At 39.3% G+C, this 22,826-nt stretch overlaps 1 protein-coding gene across 1 annotated transcript; it reads right to left on the reverse strand.

The window, feature by feature from the left end:
* Window positions 1-247: 247 nt before the first annotated feature.
* On the reverse strand, window positions 248-4,980 carry SPIN3 (spindlin family member 3). The gene is made up of 2 exons (XM_004282278.3): window positions 4,711-4,980; window positions 248-4,354 (listed from the first exon to the last, which is right to left on the reverse strand). The coding sequence occupies exon 2, from the start codon at window positions 4,350-4,352 to the stop codon at window positions 3,576-3,578; it is 777 nt and encodes a 258-aa protein (XP_004282326.1). The 5' UTR covers window positions 4,353-4,354; window positions 4,711-4,980; the 3' UTR covers window positions 248-3,575.
* Window positions 4,981-22,826: the final 17,846 nt, after the last annotated feature.

Raw genomic sequence — 22,826 nt, forward strand, 5'->3', positions numbered from 1 at the left:
TGATTCCCCCTTTAAATTCCCTCAACAAAAATATACTGGCCTCAAGGAATTCCTTCCACAAAATCGATCATGTTTACATACATTTCACATTCTACTAGTCAGAAAAATTTACCTGGCAGAAATTGTTGGTTTTCAGGGACATGTAAGTTTTCATTAAACTAGGTTGGGGTATGGAAGTCCGAATTAATCATACCTCCTTCCCTTACAGATTCTGAACCAACTAAAAAATATACACAGTAATCAAAGAGGGATTAAAATACCAGCTTTAATATATTGTTAAATGAAAAAGAAAAATTCATAACAGCATGTATAGTATGCCACAATTTGTATAAAAATCTGATACACACATATATAATATACTTGTAAATACATGGATTATCTCCAGAAAAATACATAGTAACTGGTAAGAGTGGTTATCTTTGGAAATTGGCGCTGAGGTCAGGGGTGGGAAAAAAGGAAGGAGACTTACTTTATACTGTATATCCTTTTGTACTGTTTGATTTTTACCAGAGGTGTGTGTTTTTGTCCAAAAATGATTTATAAGTTAAAAATTTTTAAAGAATAAAAATAGATACCAGCTTTATTGCTGATAGGTCTGGACTGGAGAACACGTTTTGGACCTAAGCCTGAAATGAACTTTTACCCCAAGTGTAAAGACAATGGATCCCCCCACCCCAGAGGGTGAGAGACGTCTACAGATTAGATGTTTATCCAGCCATGTAGTGAAGGACTGTAGTTTTTTCCATATCTTTCTGTGAGCAATGAGCTCAAGAGCCAAGAGGGCCCTAAGTTGCATATCCATAATAACCTTTTCTCAAGTTCACCAAGTTATTTCTCCTCCCATTTGGGAGATGGGTAGAAATTTTCTTCCAAATATTTTTGAGAGGCACAAGTCCTTTTGTTTCTTGGCCAGGAACATGGAGAGAGGCAGAGGATAGATCCTATCATACCATTGGACATTTCTGTCCACATTGTCAACACCCAAGACAAACAGGGCTTGGCTGTCCTTTTGGGGAAGACCAGCAGTATCTTAGGAATGTCCTGCTCCCTCTTGTGTAAGACTGGTGAGCAGTTCTGCTTTTGCCCCAGAAGGCTCTGAAATAAGTCAAACTAAAACAGTAATTAAATTAACTCTAAGGCTACATTACACCCCAGGTTGAAAATTCACTCACTATTTTATCCCCAATTTATAATTATGTCCAGCCACATTATCTGACATAGCTTAAAAGATTATACAATAAGCCCTAAAGGTAGCATTAAAATACTACAAATAATACAATATCAACAACATAATGAAAATGCCTTAATTTGAACTGTATGAAAATCACACCAACTATTAAACTCCAAGGGAAAAATGAATGCCCCCAATTAAATTTCTATTTTAAAGTCCAAAGGAATTAAAGTCCAAAATTCTGCCTTCCCCAATTTCTTGGTTTTTCTGATGTCAGCCATACAGATCTCACAAAGATGTCTGGACAGATATGGGGTTCCTTCATCAGCTGTAGCCTGGGCTGTCTTCCTCTTGATTTGGTGTAGTTCCTTCAGAACTTCAGGAGTTGAATTAATCTAACCCCACAATTGCATGTCATACATATATGTCATACATTAAGAGTCCACAGGGTCAACAGGACATAAGATTATCACAGTGTCAGCCTCACATCCAAAAACTTAGCAAGCACACTAATCCTCAGCCTCTAAAACAGATATCTCAAGCAAATTTATGTCCCCAGGACTTAGTAAATAGGGTAATACAGACCCACATTGCTGTTGTCAATCAAATATCTGAGCAGAGACTTAGTGGCATCAAAAGGAAGAAACATAGACAGAGAAAACATGGGAGAAGAGAACACTTTCTTGGTTTCATCCTCAGCAGGATGCCAGTCTGTCTGTGCCAGTAGTCTGGACTCCATGACCTGTGAACTTAAACTAATTTGGAAGATATTTCCCAAGTGGTTGATTGTACTGGCATGAGTCCCAGCCCCAAATATGCAGAAGTCCATGGCCTGTCTGTTATTGCTAATGGAGCTTCTATCAGAAACCCAATGAGAATGCATTGGCTTTGGCCGGGTGCTTCTCTCCAAAACCCTGCTTATTTTTCAACATTTTCTTTCCTAGTTAACTTTCCAAAGTTAACCTTCACTAATGCCTTCAATAATGGAAGGTACAAGGCCCACTCCATTACTTATTTTTCTGCTGAAGTAGGGCTCATCCTTATCTGCACATGAGTTTCTTAGGTCCAGCCAAGAAACAGGATAAAGTTGAAAAACAAAACACTAACAAATATCTATTAGATTTCTATCTACAAATGACAGCATTAAAAACATCATTAAGCACTTAGAAAATCATTAAGTCTATTGATCATCTAGCACTGATTCTAATCTCTGTGTTCCTCAGTCCTATTAGGACACCAGAATAAATGAGCTCACCAGTTCCTACAAGGAAGCAAAGCCTATTTTCAGCTTTTCTTAGTTCTAGCAAGTGCATTGCCCACCTCATATGCTGGGACTCAGAAGTCTTCTAAGAATCAAATGAAAACCTAATTTAAAATTTTTCAAAGCGTCCTTCTTGGTATAGGAAAGAAATCTGTATCTCAGCCTGATTCCAGATTTTTGCTCCTTTATATTGAGGTCCTAGACAGATCTGCCAACCCTTGCCAAACCTGGCCTTTATCCTGTGACTGAGGACTAGAGCTACAGCCCGGCCTAATGCTCTATTGGGCTGGCAAAGCCCAATTGTGCTAAAGTCTGCCTGCACAGCCTTTGTCTGTAAAAACCCACTCCTTGTCTGCAGGTACCAGCCAGAGCTATTGTAGACAACAGAAATCCTAATGCCATTAATGACCAACCGCGATTTCTCCACTTGCGGTTTGGTTCCCAAATGCTTGCCCTCTTAACAATTTTGTAAGGTTTCTCAGCCTATGCTTATGTACTAAAGTGCAAAATAATTACCCTCTTGATTTCCAAACCAAGTTTAGTAATAGGTACAAGAATCAGAAATGGAACAAAATATTAGCCTTACTTTCATTATAGTTAGAATTTAAAATGCAACTTAGACAGAAGACCAAAATAAGCTTCCCATTCCTCCCCATATTAGACTTTTGAAGGGGAGGGGTTGAATTGCAAAGACACTAACCCAGCTAGCCCTAAGGGGAGGGTTGAATTGCAAAGAAATTTATCCAGCCAGCCACATTGCATATCTCAGGAAGCTTCACACTTCAGTGAGTGCAGATTGTCCAAATGCCCAAAAGAATGAGGCAAGAGGTGTTCAGCTACCTTTAGCCTATTAACACCACCCAAGATAAAAATATGGGCCGATGGATGTCAGACTTTACCCCTCTCACTAATTAGCTAAGTCAATCATTCTTCTGTGGGGAGGAACCGGTAAAATGGTTGGAGATAAAGGCAAAAGTTTTCTTCAAAAAATGTCTGAGAGGGTGGAAGTTCCAATTTTTTGCCAGGCAAAAGTGTGAAAAAGGGGGAGAATATGGTTCTTACAAACTGTAAAGCAATCCAGACTTCTTGTGTGTTCAGATTTTACAAACAGTCTCACATATTTGGCAAATTTCAAAATGACCTCTAAGATGTTTTTACCAAATCATAGACATAGATATGGAAATCATCATCAAATTTGATGAAGTACACAGAGGGTTTTGCTTCCACCTGATGAATGACCATGCCAGTTCTCTTGGAGCCATCCTCCTTGGCATATTCCACCTGTTTGCCTACTAGGCTGTCTATGACTTCTCCTGGCTCCCTCTCTGCAAGAGGAGAATCATTGGAATCTGGAAGGATGTGTAGGTCACCATCTTTATAATCATCTAAGAGCTGGTACATATATAATACAGGATCTTTCTCATAGGTAATGTAAAACCATGTGTTCATGACAGGTGCCTGAGCTAAGACCATCCCCCTCCATTCATTTTTGGAACCTTCCTCTGTCTCAAAAATATGTTCCACTGCTTTGCCAATCATAATTTCTATCAAGTGTGTATCACTGATTCTAGATGATGCAACTCTATTAGGAAGGATTTCAAGTGATGACACTCTTTCATCTCTATGAAGTTCCAATCCATAAACACAGTCAAATCCATCATATTTGATAAGATACAGAGAGGGATTTACAGGTACCTGATCCAGAACCGTTCCCTTCCACTGTGTTAGAGGTTCATCTCCATCTTTCCATCCGTGCCGAATTCTGCAGCCTACGATATTCCTCCGATGCCGGGAGGTGGGTCTGCTCCTATGCTTCTTGTGTGCAGCCTTTCTCTTCATCACGGTCACAGACACACTGGCATGTCCTGCGCCTGTCCTGGACCGCTGCCCTGCAGCTGCTTTTCCGAGCGGGGTCTTCATGCCTGCGCGGAGCACAGTAGCAAGGAGGACCAAGAAAGGAAATGAAGAAAAAATAAATTCAATGCATGACACGATGAACTTTTTCTCCTAATTAGTGCATTCTGTGCACCCACGCCTAAGTTTTTCCCGAAAGCTATGCGGAAAGGCTGGAAATCAAGGCATTCTGGCTGCGTGCCTGCAGTAACCTTCCTCCCCAGCTAGTTCAGGCTATGGTAGCGTGAAGGAGTTGCGGTTACAGTCAAAGAAATAGGGGGCACCCCCCCTATTCCTCCCGCCCTGCGTCCAACACTGTCCAGGCCAGGGGACACAGATTCCCCCAGGCCGGGGATAGCGGGCCTCGCGTGCCCAAATCGGGCACCTCGCTGCTGCCTCCGCGGTGAGCCTGTGTCAAAGGAGGACCAGCAGATGACGAGCCAGGTGCTTGCAAGAGCTGAAAGGAAGGATCCTTAGGAGAAGAGCGTGTCAAGTGGGCTGCTGGACAGGCAAACAGGATGGCGGCAGTGTCTCCAGCACTCGGCTCGCGGGCCCTCCGCTCCCTGTTGGCAGCAGCAGCCCCTCTGCCACATCAGGTTCCCACCAGCCGCTGCAGTCGCCGCAGTCTCCTCCCTCTTTTCCGTATAGCACAGCTTCCGGCCAGGAGAGAGGCCTCCCCTTCCTGCCCAGCAAATCACCCGCCCACCGGCCCCCCCCCCGCCTCCGCACCTCGCCCGCCAACTCTCTTGTCCGCCCCTGCCCTGGGCCTGGGAGGCGCTCTTTGGTTCCTTGCCCCGCCCCTTTCCCAAAATCTGGAGCCGCCTGACCAACAAATCCCCTCCCCAATCGCCTTGCGCCCCCTCTTCAGTTCTGGGCCCCCAGTCTCCCCACCCCCACCCTTATCCTTACCTCAGTACCCCTGATCCATCTGCTTTTCATCCTCCAGGAATTTGCCCTTTCCTTTCCCCTTGTAATTCTGGAGTTATTCTTTATATACAGAAAACTGTCTTTTCTGTCATTTAAGGGAATTTGAGGTAGGAGAGAAATGCACTAGTGCTCAGTCTGCCATCTTGACCCAATCTCGGTAATTTTTACTGACTTGTACTCCCGGACTTGTTGAGGATAATTTTTTTTTCTTTTTCACTAATTGCACAGGAATTGTATGGGCAATGTGGGCACGGTGTACAGTTTAGCAAATTGACATGAAGAAGAAAATAATCAACTATAAACCCACCTCCCATTCCACAAGGCTCATAGTCAAATATTAACACTTTCCATTGCCTTGCTAATACGCTCTTACAAAGCTGGGATAATTTTGCATATGCATTTTCATGGCATGCCCTTTTCCATATAGAATAAGTGTTTAATCAGGTTATGAGATAGTGTCTGAAACATGATTTATAGTGGCTTCACTAAAATCAGCACAAGGATATTTTCACAGTTTAACCATTCCTTCCCACCTTCACGTTTAGTTTTTTTTTTATTTATTTTATTAAAAATTTTTTTTAACATGTTTAGTTTTTAAAAAAAAATACTTATAAAATGATGCTTGCATATGAATGATTAATCTGTTCTTTTGAACAGAATAATCTAGACGCAAACTTATAATGAAAACAATTATTACAGTTATAACAAGAAATTAGTATCTCAACACTGTGAGATCATAAATCTATGGAGAAAGACTTATATTAGAAGAGATTCAAACATTTTTGTTTTCATTACAGCCATGGTAGTGGGTGTGACGTAATATCTCATTATGGTGTTATTTTTTTTTACATCATTTTTTTCCTTAACATCTTTATTGGGGTATAATTGCTTTACAATGGTGTGTTAGTTTCTGCTTTATAACAAAGTGAATCAGTTATACATATACAAATGTTCCCATATCTCTGCCATCTTGCATCTCCCTCCCTCCGACCCTCCCTATCCCACCCCTCTAGGTGGTCACAAGGCACAAAGCCGATCTCCCTGTGCTATATGGCTGCTTCCCACTAGCTATCTATTTTACGTTTGATAGTGTGTATATGTCAATGCCACTCTCTCGCGTTGTCACAGCTTACCCTTCCACCTCCCCATATCCACAAGTCCATTTTCTAGTAGTCTGTGTCTTTATTCCTGTCTTACTGCTAGGTTCTTCATGACATTTTTTTCTTAAATTCCATATATATGTGTTAGCATACGGTATTTGTCTTTCTCTTCTCACTTACTTCACTCTGTATGACAGACTCTAGGTCCATCCACCTCACGACAAATAGATCAATTTTGTTTCTTTGTATGGCTAATATTCCATTGTATACATGTGCCACATTTTCTTTTTTTTTTACATATTTATTGCGGTATAAATGTTTCACAATGGTGTGTTAGTTTCTGCTTTATAACAAAGTGAATCAGTTATACATACACATATGTTCCCATATCTCTTCCTTCTTGCGTCTCCCTCCCTCCCACCCTCCTTAACCCACCCCACCAGGCGGTCGCAAAGCACCGAGCTGATCTCCCTGTGCTATGCGGTTGCTTCCCACTAGCTATCTACCTTACGTTTGGTAGTGTATATATGTCCATGCCTCTCTCCCGCTTTGTCACAGCTCACCCTTCCCCCTCCCTATATCCTCAAGTCCGTTTTCTAGTAGGTCTGTGTCCTTATTCCTTTCTTACCCCTAGGTTATTCATGACATTTTTTTTCTTAAATTCCATATATATGTGTTAGCATACGGTATTTGTCTTTCTCTTTCTGACTTACTTCACTCTGTATGGCAGACTCTGGGTCTATCCACCTCATTACAAATAGCTCAATTTCATTTCTTTTTATGGCTGTGTAATATTCCATTGTAAATATGTGCCACATCTTCTTTATCCATTCATCCGATGATGGACACTTAGGTTGCTTCCATTTCCTGGCTATTGTAAATAGAGCTGCAATGAACATTTTGGTACATTACTCTTTTAGAATTATGGTTTTCTCAGGGTATATGCCCAGTAGTGGGATTGCTGGGTCATACGGTAGTCCTATTTGTAGTTTTTTAAGGAACCTCCATACTGTTCTCCATAGTGGCTGTACCAATTCATATTCCCACCAGCAGTGCAAGACTGTCCCCTTTTCTCCATGCCCTCTCAGGCATTTATTGTTTCTAGATTTTTTTGATGATGGCCATTCTGACCAGTGTGAGATGATATCTCGTTCTAGTTTTGATTGGCATTTCTCTAATTCCTAAGGATATTGAGCATTCTTACATGTGTTTGTTGGCAGCCTGTATATCTTCTTTAGAAAAATTTCTATTTAGGTCTTGTGCCCATTTTTGGAGTGGATTATTTGTTTTTTGCTAATGAGCTGCATGAGCTGCTTGTAAATTTTGGAGATTAATCCTTTGTCAGGTGCTTCATTTGCAAATATTTTCTACCATTCTGAGGGTTGTCTTTTGGTCTTGTATTTTTTTTTTCGGTACGCGACCCTCTCACTGTTGTGGCCTCTCTCGTTGCAGAGCACAGCCTCTGGACGCACAGGCTCAGCGGCCATGGCTCACGGGCCCAGCCGCTCCACGATATGTGGGATCTTCATGGACTGGGGCACAAACCCGTGTCCCCTGCATAGGAAGGCGGACTCTCAACAACTGTGCCACCAGGGAAGCCCTTTTGGTCTTGTTTATGATTTCCTTTGCTGTGAAAAAGCTTTGAAGTTTCATTAGGTCTCATTGCTTTATTTTTGTTTTTATTGCCATTTGTCTAGGATGTGGGTCAAGAAGGATCTTGCTATGAATTATGTCATAGAGTGTTCTGCCTATGTTTTCCTCTAAGAGTTTGATAGTTTCTGGCCTTACATTTAGGTCTTTGATCCATTTTGAGCTTATTTTTGTGTATGGTGTTAGAGAGTAATCTAATTTCATACTTTTATATGTACCTGTCCAGTTCTTCCAGCACCACTCACTGAAGAGGCTGTCCTTTCTCCATTGTGCATTCCTGCCTCCTTTATCAAAGATAAGATGACCATATGTGCATGGGTTTATCTCTGAGCTTTCTGTCCTGTTCCATTGATCTATATTCCTGTTTTTGTGCGAGTACCATACTGTCTTGATTACTGTAGCTTTGTAGTATAGTCTGAAGCCAGGGAGCCTGATTCCTCCAGCTCCATTTTTCATTCTCATGATTGCTTTGGCTCTTCGGGGTGTTTTGTGTTTCCATACAAATTGTGAAATTTTTTTGTTCCAGTTCTGTGAAAAATGCCAGTGGTAGTTTGATAGAGATTGCATTGAATCTGTAGATTGCTTTGGGTAGTAGAGTCATTTTCACAATGTTGATTGTTCCAATCCAAGAACATGGTATATTTCTCCATCTATTTGTATCATCTTTAATTTCTTTCATCAGTATCTTATAATTTTCTGCATACACGTCTTTTGTCTCCTTAGGTAGGTTTACTCCTAGGTATTTTATTCTTTTTGTTGCAATGGTAAATGAGAGTGTTTTCTTGAATTCACTTTCAGATTTTTCATCATTAGGGTATAGGAATGCCAGAGATTTCTGTGCATTAATTTTGTATCCTGCTACTTTACCAAATTCATTGATTAGCTCTAGTAGTTTTCTGGTAGCATCTTTAGGATTCTCTATGTAGAGTACCATGTCATCTGCAAACAGTGACAGCTTTACTTCTTCTTTTCCGATTTGGATTCCTTTTATTTCCTTTTCTTCTCTGATTGCTATGGCTAAAACTTCCAGAACTATGTTGAATAAGAATGGTGAGAGTGGGCAACCTTGTCTTGTTCCTGATCTTAGTGGAAATGCTTTCAGTTTTTCACCATTGAGGATGATGTTGGCTGTGGGTTTCTCATATATGGCCTTTATTATGTTGTGGAAGTTTCCCTCTATGCCTACTTTCTGCAGGGTCTTTATCATAAATGGGTGTTGAATTTTGTTGAAAGCTTTCTCAGCATCTATTTAGATGATCATATGGTTTTCATCCTTAGGTTTTTTAATATGGTGTATCACGTTGATTGATTTGCGTATATTGAAGAATCCTTGCATTCCTGGAATAAACCCCACTTGATCATGGTGTAGGATCCTTTTAATGTGCTGTTGGATTCTGTTTGCTAGTATTTTGTTGAGGATTTTTGCATCTATGTTCATCAGTGAGATTGGCCTGTAGTTTTCTTTCTTTGTGACATCCTTGTCTGTTTTTGGTATCAGGGTGATGGTGGCCTCATAGAATGATAGGGAGTGTTCCTCCGTCTGCTATATTTTGGAAGACTTTGAGAAGGATAGGTGTTAGATCTTCTCTAAATATTTGATAGAATTCACCTGTGAAGCCATCTGGTCCTGGGCTTTTGTTTGCTGGAAGATTTTAAATCACAGTTTCAATTTCAGTGCTTGTGATTGATCTGTTCATATTTTCTATTTCTTCTTGATTCAGTCTTGGCAGGTTGTTCATTTCTAAGAATTTGTCCATTTCTTCCAGATTGTCCTTTTTATTGGCATAGGGTTGCTTGTAGTAATCTCTCATGATCTTTTTTATTTCTGCAGTGTCATTTGTTACTTCTCCTTTTTCATTTCTAATTCTATTGATTTGAGTCTTCTCCATTTTTTTCTTGATGAGTCTGATTAATGGTTTATCTATTTCGTTTATCTTCTCAAAGAACCAGCTTTTTAAATTGCTCTTTGCTATCATTTCCTTCATTTATTTTTCATTTATTTCCGATCTGATTTTTATGATTTCTTTCCTTCTGCTAATGTGTGGGTTATTTTATTCTTATTTCTCTAATTCCTGTAGGTGCAAGGTTAGGTTGTTTATTCAAGATGTTTCCTGTTTCTTAAGGTAGGATTGCATCGCTATAAATTTCCCTCTTAGAACTGCTATTGCTGCATCCCATAGCTTCCGGGTCGTCGTGTCTGCATTGTCATTTATTTCTAGGTATTTTTTTTTCCTCTGTGATCACCTCGTTATTAAGTAGTGTATTGTTTAGCCTCCATGTGTTTGTATTTTTTACAGATCTTTTCCTGTACTTGATATCTAGTCTCATAGCATTGTGGTTGGAAAAGAGACTGGATACAATTTCAATTTTCTTAAATTTACCAAGGCTTGATTTGTGACCCGAGATATGATCTATCCTGGAGAATCTTCCATGAGCACTTGAGAAAAATGTGTATTCTGTAGTTTTTGGATTGAATGTCCTATAAATATCAATTAAGTACATCTTTTTTAATGTACCATTTAAAGCTTGTGTTTCCTTATTTATTTTCATTTTGGATGATCTGTCCATTCGTGAAAGTGGGGTGTTAAATTCCCCTACTATGAATGTGTTACTGTTGACTTCCCCTTTTATGGCTGTTAGTTTTTACCTTATGTTTTGAGGTGCTTCTATGTTGGGTGCATAAATATTTACAATTTTTATATCTTCTTCTTGGATTGATCTCTTGATCACTATGTAGTGTCCTTATTTGTCTCTTCTAATAGTCTTTATTTTAAAGTCTATTTTGTCCAATATGAGAATTGCTACCCCAGGTCTCTTTTGGTTTACATTTGCATGGAATATCTTTTTCAATCCCCTCACTTTGAGTCTGTATGTGTCTCTAGGTCTGAAGTGGGTCTCTTGTAGACAGCATATATATGGGTCTTGTTTTTGTATCCATTCAGCCAGTCTGTATCTTTTGGTGGGAGCATTTAATCCATTTACATTTAAGGTAATTTTCAACATGTATGTTCCTATTCCCATTTTCTTATTTGTCTTGGATTTGTTATTGTAGGTCTTTTCCTTCTCTTGTGTTTCTTGCCTAGAGAAGATCCTTTAGCATTTGTCGTAAAGCTGGTTTGGTGGTGCTGAACTCTCTCAACTTTTGTTTGTCTGTAAAGGTTTTAATTTCTCCATCAAATCTGAATCAGATCCTTGCTGGGTAGAATAATCTTAGTTGTAGGTTTTTCTCCTTCATCACTTTAAATATATCTTGCCAGTCCTGTCTGACTTGAAGAGGTTGTGCTGAAACATCAGTTGTTAAACTTATGGGGATTCCCTTGTGTGTTATTTGTTGTTTATCCCTTGCTGCTTTTTCAAAATTAATTAACTTTTTTACATCTTTATTGAAGTATAATTGCTTTACAATGGTGTGTTAGTTTGGCTTTATAACAAAGTGAATCAATTATACATATACATATGTTCCCATATTTCCTCCCTCCTGCATCTCCCTCCCTCGCACCCTCCCTATCACACCCCTCCAGGTAGTCACAAAGCACTGAGCTGATCTCCCTGTGCTATGCGGCTGCTTCCAAGTAAATATCTACCTTATGTTTGGTAGTGTATATATGTCCATGCGTCCCTCTTGCTTTGTCGAACCTTCCCCTTCCCCCTCCCCATATCCTCAAGTCCATTCTCTAGTAGGTCTGTTTCTTTATTCTTGTCTCACCCTTAGGTTCTTCATGACATTTTATCCCCTAAATTCCATATATATGTTTTAGCATATGGTATTTGTTTTTCTCTTTCTGACTTACTTCACTCTGTATGACAGACTCTAGGTCAATACCCCTCATTACAAATAGCTCAATTTCGTTTTATTTTAAGGCTGAATAATATTCCATTGTATATATGTCCCACATCTTCTTTATCCATTCATCCAATGATAGACGCTTAGGTTGTCTCTAGGCTATTGTAAACAGAGCTACAATGAACATTTTCATACATGACTCTTTTTGCATTATGGTTTTCTCAGGGTATTAGCCCAGTAGTGGGATTGCTGGGTCATATGGTAGTTCTCTTTGTAGTTTTTTAAGGAACCTCCTTACTGTTCTTCTTAGTGGCCATACCAATTCACATCCACACCAGCAGTGCAAGAGTGTTCCCTCTTCTCCACTCCCTCTCCAGAATTTATTGTTTCTAGATTTTTTGATGATGGCCTTTGTGACTGGTGTGAGATGATATCTCATTGTAGTTTTGATTTGCATTTATCTAATGATTAATGATGTTGAGCATTCTTTCGTGCGTTTGTTGGCAGTTTGTGTATCTTCTTTGGAGAAATGTCTATTTAGGTCTTCTGCCCATTTTTGGATTGGGTTGTTTGTTTTTTTGTTATAGAGCTTCTTATAAATTTTCAAGATTAATCCTTTTTCCGTTGTTTCATCTGCAAATATTTTCTCCCATTCTGAAGTTGTATTTTCATCTTTTTCATGGTTTCCCTTGCTGTGCAAAAGCTTTGCTGTTTCATTAGGTCCCTTTCGTTTATTTTTGTTTTTATTTCCATTTGTCTAGAAAGTGGGTCAAAAAGGATCTTGCTGTGATTTATGTCATAGTGAGTTTTGCCTATGTTTTCCTCTAAGAGTTTGAAAGTTTCTTGCCTTAAATTTAGGGCTTTTATTCAGTTTGAGCTTATTTTTGTGTCTGGTGTTAGGGAGTGATCTAATCTCATACTTTTACATTTACCTGTCCAGTTTTCCAAGCACCACTTATTGAAGAGGCTGTCCTTTCTCCTGTGTACCTTCCTGCCTCCTTAATCAAAGATAAGGTGACCATATGTGCGTGGGTTTATCTCTGGGCTTTCTATCCTCTTCCATTAATCTATCTTTCTGTTTTTGTGCCATACTGTCTTGATTACTGTAGCTTTGTAGTGTAGTCTGAAGACAGTGAGCCTGATTTTTCCAGCTCCATTTGTTGTTCTCAAGACTGCTTTGGCTATCCGGGGTCTTTTGTGTTTCCATACAAATTGTGAAATTTTTTGTTCCAGTTTTGTGAAAAATGCCAGTGGTATTTTGATAGGGATTGCATTGAATCTGTAGATTGCTTTGGGTAGTAGATTCATTTTCAAAATATTGATTCTTCCAATCCAAGAATATGGTATATCTCTCCATCTATTTGTATCCTCTTTAATTTCATTCATCAGTGTCTTATCATTTTCTGCATACAGGTCTTTTCTCTCCTTAGGTAAGTTTATTAAAGATATTTTATTCTTTTTGTTGAAATGGTAAATGGGAGTTTTTTCTTGAATTCACTTCCAGATTTTTCATCATTAGTGTATAGCAGTGTCAGAGATTTCTGTGCATTAATTTTGTATCCTGCTCCATTACCAAATTCACTGATTAGCTCTAGAAGGTTTCTAGTAGTATCTTTAGGATTCTCGATGTATAGTATCATGTCATCTGCAAAGAGTGACAGCTTTACTTTTTCTTTTCCGATTTGTATTCCTTTTATTTCACTTTCTTCTCTGATTGCTGTGGCTAAAACTTCCAAAACTCTATTGAATAAGAGTTGTGAGAGTGGGCAACCTTGTCTTATTCCTGATCTTAGTGAAAATGCTTTCAATTTTTCACAATTGAGGACAATGTTGGCTGTGGGTTTGTCATATATTGCCTTTATTATGTTGTGGAAAGTTCCCTCTATGCTTATTTTCTGTAGGGTTTTTATCATAAATGGGTGTTGAATTTTTCCAAAGCTTTCTCTGCATCTATTGAGATGATCATATGGTTTTCCTCCTTCAATTAGTTAATATGTTGTATCACGTTGTTTGATTTGTGTAAATTGAAGAGGCCTTGCATTCCTGGAAGAAACCCCACTTGATCAGGGTGTAGGATCCTTTTAATGTGCTGTTGGATTCTGTTTGCTAGTATTTTGTGGAGGATTTTTCCATCCATGTTCATCAGTGATATTGGCCTGTAGTTTTCTTTCTTTGTGACATCCTTGTCTGGTTTTGGTATCAAGGTGATGGTGGCCTCGTAGAAGGAGTTTTGGAGTGTTCCTTCCTTTGCTATATTTTGGAAGAGCTTGAGAAGGATAGCTGTTAGCTCTTCTCTAAATGTTTGATAGAGTTTGCCTGGGAAGCCATCTGGTCCTGGGATTTTGTTTGTTGGAAGATTTTTAATCACAGTTTCAATTTCAGTGCTTGTGTTTGGTCTGCTCATATTTTCTCTTTCTTCCTGATTCAGTCTTGTCCGGTTGTGCATTTCTAAGAATTTCTCCATTTCTTCCAGATTGTCCATTTTATTGGCATAGGGTTGCTTGTAGTAATCTCTCATGATCTTTTGTATTTCTGCAGTGTCAGTTGTTACTTCTCCTTTTTCATTTCTAATTCTATTGATTTGAGTCTTCTCCATTTTTTTCTTGATGAATCTGGCTAATGGTTTATCAATTTTGTTTATCTTCTCAATGAACTAGTTTTTAGTTTTATTGATCTTAGTTATCGTTTCCTTCATTTCTTTTTCATTTATTTCTGATCTGATTTTTATGATTTCTTTCCTTCTGCTAACTTTGGGTTTTTTGTTCTTCTTTCTCTAATTGCTTTAGGTGCAAGGTTAGGTTGTTTATTTATGTTTCCTGTTTCTTAAGGGAGCATTGTATTGCTACCAACGTCCCTCTTAGAACTGCATTTGCTGCATCCCATACGTTTTGGGTCGTTGTGTATACATTGTCATTTGTTTCTAGGTATTTTTAAATTTCCTCTTTGATTTCTTCAGTGATCACTTCATTATTAAGTAGTATATTGTTTAGCCTCAATGTGTTTGCATTTTTTACAAATTTTTTCCTGTAATTGTTATCTAGTCTCATAGCGTTGTGGTCGGAAATGATACTTGATACTGTTTCAGTTTTCTTAAATTTACCAAGGCTTGATTTGTGGCCCATGATATCATCTCTCCCGGAGAATGTTCCATGACCACTTGAGAAAAATGTGTATTCTCTGGTTTTTGGATGCAATGTCCTATAAATATCAATTAAGTCCATCTTGTTTTATGTATCATGTAAAGCTTGTGTTTCCTTATTTATTTTCATTTTGGATGATCTGTCCATTCGTGAAAGTGGGTTGTTAAAGTCCCCGACTATGGAAGTGTTACTGTCGATTTCCCCTTTCATGGCTGTTAGTATTTGCCTTATATATTGAGGTGCTTCTATGTTGAGTGCATAAATATTTACAATTGTTATATCTTCTTCTTCGATGGATCCCTTGATCATTATGTAGTGTCCTTCTTTGTCTCTTCTAATAGTCTTTATTTAAAGTCTATTTTGTCTGATATGAGAATTGCTACTCCAGCTTTCTTTTGGTTTCCATTTGCATGGAGTATGTTTTTCTATCCCCTTACTTTCAGTCTGTATGTGTCTCTAGGTCTGAAGTGGGTCTCTTGTAGACAGCATATATATGGGTCTTGTTTTGTATCCAATCAGCCAGTCTGTGTCTTTTGCTGGGAGCATTTAGTCCACTTACATTTAAGGTAATTATCATTATGTATGTTCCTTTTCCCATTTTCTGAATTGTTTTGGGTTCATTATTGTAGCTGTTTTCCTTCTGTTGTGTTTCTTGCCTAGAGAAGTTCCTTTAGCAGTTGTTGTAAAGCTGGTTTGGTGGTGCTGAACTCTCTCAGCTTTTGCTTGTCTGTAAAGGTTGTAATTTCTCCATCAATTCTGAATTAGGTCCTTGCTGGGTAGAGTTATCTTGGTAGGTTTTTCTCCTTCATTGCTTTAAATATGTCCTGCCAGTCCCTTCTGGCTTGCAGAGTTTCTGCTGAAAGATTAGCTGTTAACCTTATGGGGATTCCCTTGTGTGTTATTTGTTGTTTTTCCCTTGCTGCTTTTAATATGTTTTCTTTGTATTTAATTTTTGACAGTTTGATTAATATGTGTCTTGGTGTGTTTCTCCATGGATTTAACTTGTATGGGACTCTGTGCTTCCTGTACTTGATTAACTATTTCCTTTCCCATATTAGGGAAGTTTTCAACTATAATCTCTTCAAATATTTTCTCAGTCACTTTTTTTTCTTTTCTTCTGGAATCCTATAATTTGAATGTTGGTGCGATTAATGTTGTCCCAGAAGTCTCTGAGACTGTCCTCAGTTCTTTTCAATCTTTTATCTTTATTCTGCTCTGTAGTAGTTATTCCCATTATTTTATCTTCCAGGTCACTTATCCTTTCTTCTGCTTCATTTATTCTGCTATTGATCCCTTCTAGAGTATTTTTAATTTCATTTATTGTGTTGTTCTTCGTTGCTTGTTTCATCTTTCGTTCTTCTTGGTCCTTGTTAAATGTTTCTTGCATTTTCTCTATTTTATTTCCAAGATTTTGGATCATCTTTGTTATCATTATTCTGTATTCTTTTTCAGGTAGACTGCCTATTTCCTCTCCATTTGTTAGGTCTGGTGGGTTTTTATCTTGCTCCTTCCTCTGCTGTGTGTTTTTCTGTCTTCTCATTTTGCTTACCTTACTGTGTTTGGGTCTCCTTCTTGACGGCTGCAGGTTTGTAGTTCCCATTGTTTTTGGTTTCTGTCCCCAGTGGCTAAAGTTGGTTCAGTGTGTTGTGTAGGTTTCCTGGTGGAGGGGACTATTGCCTGTGTTCTGGTGGATGGGGCTGGATTTTGTGTTTCTGGTGGGCAGGTCCACGTCTGGTGGTGTGTTTTGGTGTGTCTGTGGACTTTTTTTATCATTTTAGTCAGCCTCTCTGCTAATGGGTGGGGTTGTGTTCCTGTCTTGCTAGCTGTTTGGCGTAGGGTCTCCAGCACTGTAGCTTGCTGGTCATTGAGTGAAGGTGGGTGTTGGTGTTGAGATAGAGGTCTTTGGGAGATTTTCACCATTTGATATCATGTGGAGCTGGGATGTCTATTGTGGACCAGTATCCTGATGTTGGCTCTCCCACCTCAGAAGCACAGCCTTGACTGCTGGCTGCAGCACCAAGAGCCTTTCATCCACATGGGTCAGAATGAAAGGGAGAAAATGTAGAAAGAAAGAAAGAAGGAGGATAAAATAAAATATAATAAGTTTATTAAAATAAAAAAATAATTATTACGAATAATATTTTTTTGAAAAATAAAAAAAATTCGGAGAGATCGAACTCTAGGACAAACAGTGAAAGCAAAGCTATACAGACAAAATCTCACACAGAAGCATACAGATACACACTCACAAAAAGAGGAAAAGGAGAAAAAATAATACATCTTGCTCTCAAAGTCCACCTCCTCAATTTGGGATGATTCGTTGTCTATTCAGGTATTCCACAGATGCAGGGTACATCAAGTGGATTGTGGATATTTAATCCGCTGTTCCTGAGGCTGCTGGGAGAGATTTCCCTTTCTCTTCTTTGTTCTCACAGCTCTCGTGTTTCAGCTTTGGATTTGCCCCCACCTCTGCGTGTAGGTCGCCGGAGGGTGTCTGTTCTTCACTCAGACAGGACGGTGTTAAAGGAGCTGCTGATTCGGGGGCTCCAGCTCACTCAGGCTGTGGGGAGGGAGGGGTACGGAGTGCAGGGCGAGCCTGCCGTGGCAGAGGCCAGCATGAGGTTGCATCAGCCTGAGGCGCCTCCTGTGTTCTCTGGGGAAATTGTCCCTCGATCCTGAGACCCTGGCAGTGGCGGGATGCACAGATTCCCCAGAAGGGCCTTGTGGAGAGTGACCTGTGCTCACACACAGGCTTCTTGGTGGTGGCAGCAGCTGCCTGTGCGTCTCATGCTCAACTCCGTGGTCCCCACTATTATCCGTGGCTCACGTCCGTCTTTGGTGGTCCTTTAAGCAGCACTCCCCCCTCCTCTTGCACCAGGAAACAAAGAGGGAAGAAAAAGTCTCTTGCCTCTTCGGTAGGTCCAGACTTTTCCCCAGACTCCTTCCCGGCTAGCCGTGGTGCACTAACCCCTTCAGGCTGTGTTCTCGCCACCAGTCCTCTCCCTACGCTCCGACCGAAGCCCAATCCTCAGCTCCCAGCCCACCCCCACCCCGGCGGGTGAACAGACAAGCCTCTTGGCTTGGCGAGAGCTGGTTGGCACCGATCCTCTGTGCAGGAATCTCTCCCCTTTGCCCTCCGCACCCCTGTTGCTGTGCTCTCTTCCACGGCTCCAAAGCTCCCCCGCTCAGCCACCTGCAGTCTCTGCCCATGAAGGGGATTCCTAGTGTGTGGAAACCTTTCCTCCTTCACTTCTCCTTCCCAGTGGTGCAGGTCCCATCCCTATTCTTTTGTCTCTGCTTATTCTTTTTTCTTTTGCCCTACCCAGGTACGTGGGGAGTTTCTTGCCTTTTGGTCTGAGGTCTTCTGCCAGCGTTCAGTAGGTGTTCTGTAGGAGTTGTTCCACGTGTAGATGTATTTCTGATGTATCTGTGGGGAGGAGGGTGATCTCCGTGTCTTTGTCTTCCGCCATCATCCCCCTCTCTCCTAAGTATTCTTTATAAATTCTGTATGAGTAACCCCTATCAGATATATTATTTGAAAATATTTCTCCCGTTCACTGGATTGTCTTTTCAGTTTTTCTTCAAAAATTGAAGTTTAATTGATTTACAATATTTTACAATATTTACAATATTATATTAGTTTCAGGTGTACAACATAATGAATCAATATAAATATATATTTTTTGCAGTATGCGGGCCTCTCACTGTTGTGGCCTCTCCCGTTGTGGAGCACAGGCTCCGGACATGCAGGCTCAGCAGCCATGCCTCACAGATCCTGCCGCTCTGCGGCATGTGGGATCTTCTCAGTCTGGGGCACGAACATGTGTCCCCTGCATCGGCAGGTGGACTCTCAACCACTGCGCCACCAGGGAATTAATATTTTTATACATTGTATTGCATTAGAGTTATCACAAGGTAATGGCTGTATATCCCTGTGTTGTACAATATATCTCATTGCTTATTTATTTTATACATAGTAGTTAGTATCTCAACTCCCTACCCTTATCTTGCCACTCCCATTTTCCTTCTCCCCTTTGGTAGCCACAACTTTGTTCTCTGTATCTGTAAGTCTGTTTCTGTTTTGTTATATTCGTTCATTTTTTTTTATGTTTTAGATTCCATATACAAGTGATAACATAGAGTATTTGTGTTTGACTTATTTCACAAAGCATAATAACTTCTAGATCCATACAAGTTGCTGCAAATGGCACAAATAGCAGAATTTTATTCTTTTTTAATGGCTGAGTAATGTTCCCTTGTGTGTGTGTGTGGTGTGTATACACACCACACACACACACACACACACACACACACATATATATATACACACACACCACATCTTTTTTTATGGTTAGGTGTAGTTACTGTTGTTTTTCTTTTTTTTTTTTTTTTTTGTGATATGCGGGCCTCTCACTTCTGTGGCCTCTCCCGTTGCCAAGCACAGGCTCCAGATGCACAGGCTCAGTGGCCATGGCTCACTGGCCCAGTCGCTCCGCGGCATGTGGGATCTTCCCGGACCGGGACAAGCACCCATGTCCCCTGCATCAGCAGGCGGGCTCTCAACCACTGTGCCACCAGGGAAGCCCATGTGTGGTTACTTTTAATTTTTAACAATTTTTTATTGAAATACAGTTAATTCACAATAGGGTGCTACTTTCAAGTCACATCAAGGTGACCCAGTCAAACACACAGGTGCATAAATATGTACACTCTTTTTTCACATTCTCCTCCATTACAGGTTACCATAAGACCTTGAGTATAGTTCCCTATGCTATACAGTAGGTCCTTGTTGGTTATCTGTTTTATATACAGTATTGCATGTATTTTAATCCCAAACTCCTAATTTATCCCTTCCCCCTCTCCTTTGGTAACCATAAGTTCGTTTTCCATGTCTGTGGGTCTACTTCTGTTTTGCAAATAAGCTCATTTGCATAATTATTTTAAATTCCACATATAAAGGATATCATATGATATCTTTGTCTGGTTTACTTCACTTAGTGTGATAATCTCTAGGTCCATGCATGTTGCTGCAAATGGCATTATTTCATTTTTTAATGGCTGAGTAACTTTCCATTGTATATATGTACCACAACTTCTTTACTCATTCATCTGTCGGTGGACATTAGTTTGCTTCCATGTCTTGGCTATTGGAAACAGTGCTGCAATGAATATTGGGGTGCATGTGTCTTTTCGAACCATGTTTTTCTCTGTATATATGCCCAGGAGTAGGATTGCTGGATCATATGTTAGCTCTATTTTTAGTTTCTTAAGGAAACTCCTACTGTTCTCCACAGAGGCTGTACCAATTTACATTCCAACCAATGGTGCAGAAGGGTTCCCTTTTCTCCACACTCTCTCCAATATTTATCATTTGTAGACTTTTTCATGATGGCCATTCTGATTGGTGTAAGGGGATATGTCATTGTAGTTTTGATTTGCATTTCTCTAATAATAAGTGATGTAGAGCATCTTTTCATGTGCCTCTTGGCCATATGTACGTCTTCTTTGGAGAAATGCCCATTTAGGTATTCTGCCCATTTTTTGATTGGGGTATTTGGTTTTTGGATATTAGGCTGCATATGCTGTTTGTAAATTTTGGAGATTAATCCCTTGTGGGTTGCATCATTTTCAAATACTCTCTCCCATTCTGTGGATTGTCTTTTCATTTTTTTTATGGTTTTCTTTGCTGTACAAAAGCTTTTAAGGTTAATTAAGTCCCATTTGTTTATTTTGTTTTTATTTCCATTACTCTAGGAGTTGGATCAAAAAAGATATTGCTGTGGTTTATGTCAAAGAGTGTTCTGCCTATATTTTCCTCTAATCGTTTTATAGTATCTTGCCTTACATTTAGGTCTTTAATCCATTTGAGTTAGTTTTGTGTATGGCATTAAATAATGTTTTAATTTCACTTTTTTACATGCAGCTGTAAAGTTTTTCCAGAACCACTTATTGAAGAGACTTTTTTTCCTGCATTGCATATACTTGCCTCCTTTGTCAAAGATAAGTTGACCATAAGTGTGACCATAGGTGTGTGCATATATCTCTGGGTTTTCTATCCTGTTCCATTGATCTATATTTCTGTTTTTGTGCCAGTACCATATTGTCTTGATTACTGTAGATTTGTAGTATAGTCTGATTCCTCTAGGTCCATTTTTGTTTCCTTTTTTTTCCCCATTTTTGTTTCTTAAGATTGCTTTGGCTACTTGGGGTGTTTTGTATCTGCATACAAATTTTAAGATTTTTTTTAGTTCTGTGAAAAATGCCATTGATAATTTGATAAGATTTGCATTGAATCTGTAGATTGCTTTTGGTAGTATTGTCATTTTGAAAATATTGATTCTTCCAATCCAAGAACATGGCATATCTTTCTGTTTGTGTCATCTTCAATTTCTTTCATCAGTATTTTATAGTTTTTGGAGAACAGGTCTTTTGCCTCCTTAGGTAGGTTTATTTCTAGGTATTTTATTCTTTTTGATCCAGTGGTAAACGGAAGGGTTTCTTTAATTTCTCTTTCTGATCTTTTGTTGTTAGTGTATAGAAATGCATAGTTTTCTGTATATTAATTTTGTATCCTGAAACTTTACCAAATTCATTGATGAGCTCTAGTATTTTTCTGGTAGCATCTTTAGGATTTTCTATGTATAGTATCATGTCATCTGCAAACAGTGAGAGCTTTACTTCTTTTCCAATTTGGATTGCCTTTATTTCTTTTTCTTCTCTGATTCCTGTGGCTAGGGTTTCCAAAACTATGTTGAATAAAACTGGCGAGAGTGGACATCCTTGTCTTTTTCCTGATCTTAGAGGAAATGCTTCCAGCTTTTCATTATTGAGTATAATGCTAGCTGTAGGTTTGTCATATATGGCCTTTATTCTGTTGAGTTATGTTCTCTGTATGCCCACTTTCTGGAGAGTTGTTATCATAAAAGGGTTGTTGAAATCTGTCAAAAGTTTTTCTCTGCATCTATTGAGATGATCATATGCTTTTTATTCTTCAATTTGTTGATGCAGTGTATCACACGGATTGAGTTGCAGATATTGAAAAATCCTTGTACCACTGGGATAAATCCCACTTGATCATGGTGTATGATGCTTTGATTGTAATGATAGATTCGGTTTGCTAGTATTCTGTTGCAGATCCTGCATCTATGGTCACCTGTTATATTGCCATGTAATTTTCTTTTTTTGTGATATCTTTTTCTGGTTTTGGTATCAGGGTGATTGTGGCCGCATAGAATAAGATTGGGAGTGTTCCTTCCTCTGCAATATGTTTGGAATAGTTTCAGAAGGATAGTTGTTAACTCATCTCTCAATGTTTGATAGAATTCACCTGTGAGGCCAACAGGTCCTGGACTTTTGTTTTTTGGAAGTTTTTATTTCTTAATTTTATTTATTTATTTATTGCACTCATAGTTCTTTATTTGTTTATTCATTTATTGTTCCCCTCCATTAGAAGGTAACCTCAGTGAAGGCAGGACCTTTTCTGTCTTGCTGACTGTATTTTCGAAGCCTATGACAGTGCCTGTAGTAGGGGTGTATAGGCGTTTAATGAGTGAACAATAAGTGGGGTCTCTCCATCAGTCTGAGTAATTTAGATGATTATGTTGGTATCATTAGTCATGATTATGTATACACCCAAGATACATTTTTACTATTTACTTTGCAACTTCTGGTAACTCTTTCCATCAATCTAATTTATATTCCTCCCAATCATCTCCCTCCCTTGCACAAATTTACTGACTCTACAGTGTGTGCTTCAAAAAACAATATTGCTTTATTACTACCAGCAGGAGTGACCTGCATGGGGTGGTGGGTGCACTGGGCTCAGGGTATGTGTGGTTTATGAGGGGTAGATGATAATTGGGAGGCTGAAGAAAAGGGAATGGAGCTGGAGGCCAGGCCC

This window comes from Orcinus orca, chromosome X (assembly GCF_937001465.1).
Source record: "Orcinus orca chromosome X, mOrcOrc1.1, whole genome shotgun sequence".
NCBI lineage: Eukaryota > Metazoa > Chordata > Mammalia > Artiodactyla > Delphinidae > Orcinus > Orcinus orca.

Bases quoted from the DNA above. Each gene is read 5' to 3' on its own strand.
- SPIN3 (XM_004282278.3), bottom strand. From the start codon at position 4,352: ATGAAGACCCCGCTCGGAAAAGCAGCTGCAGGGCAGCGGTCCAGGACA.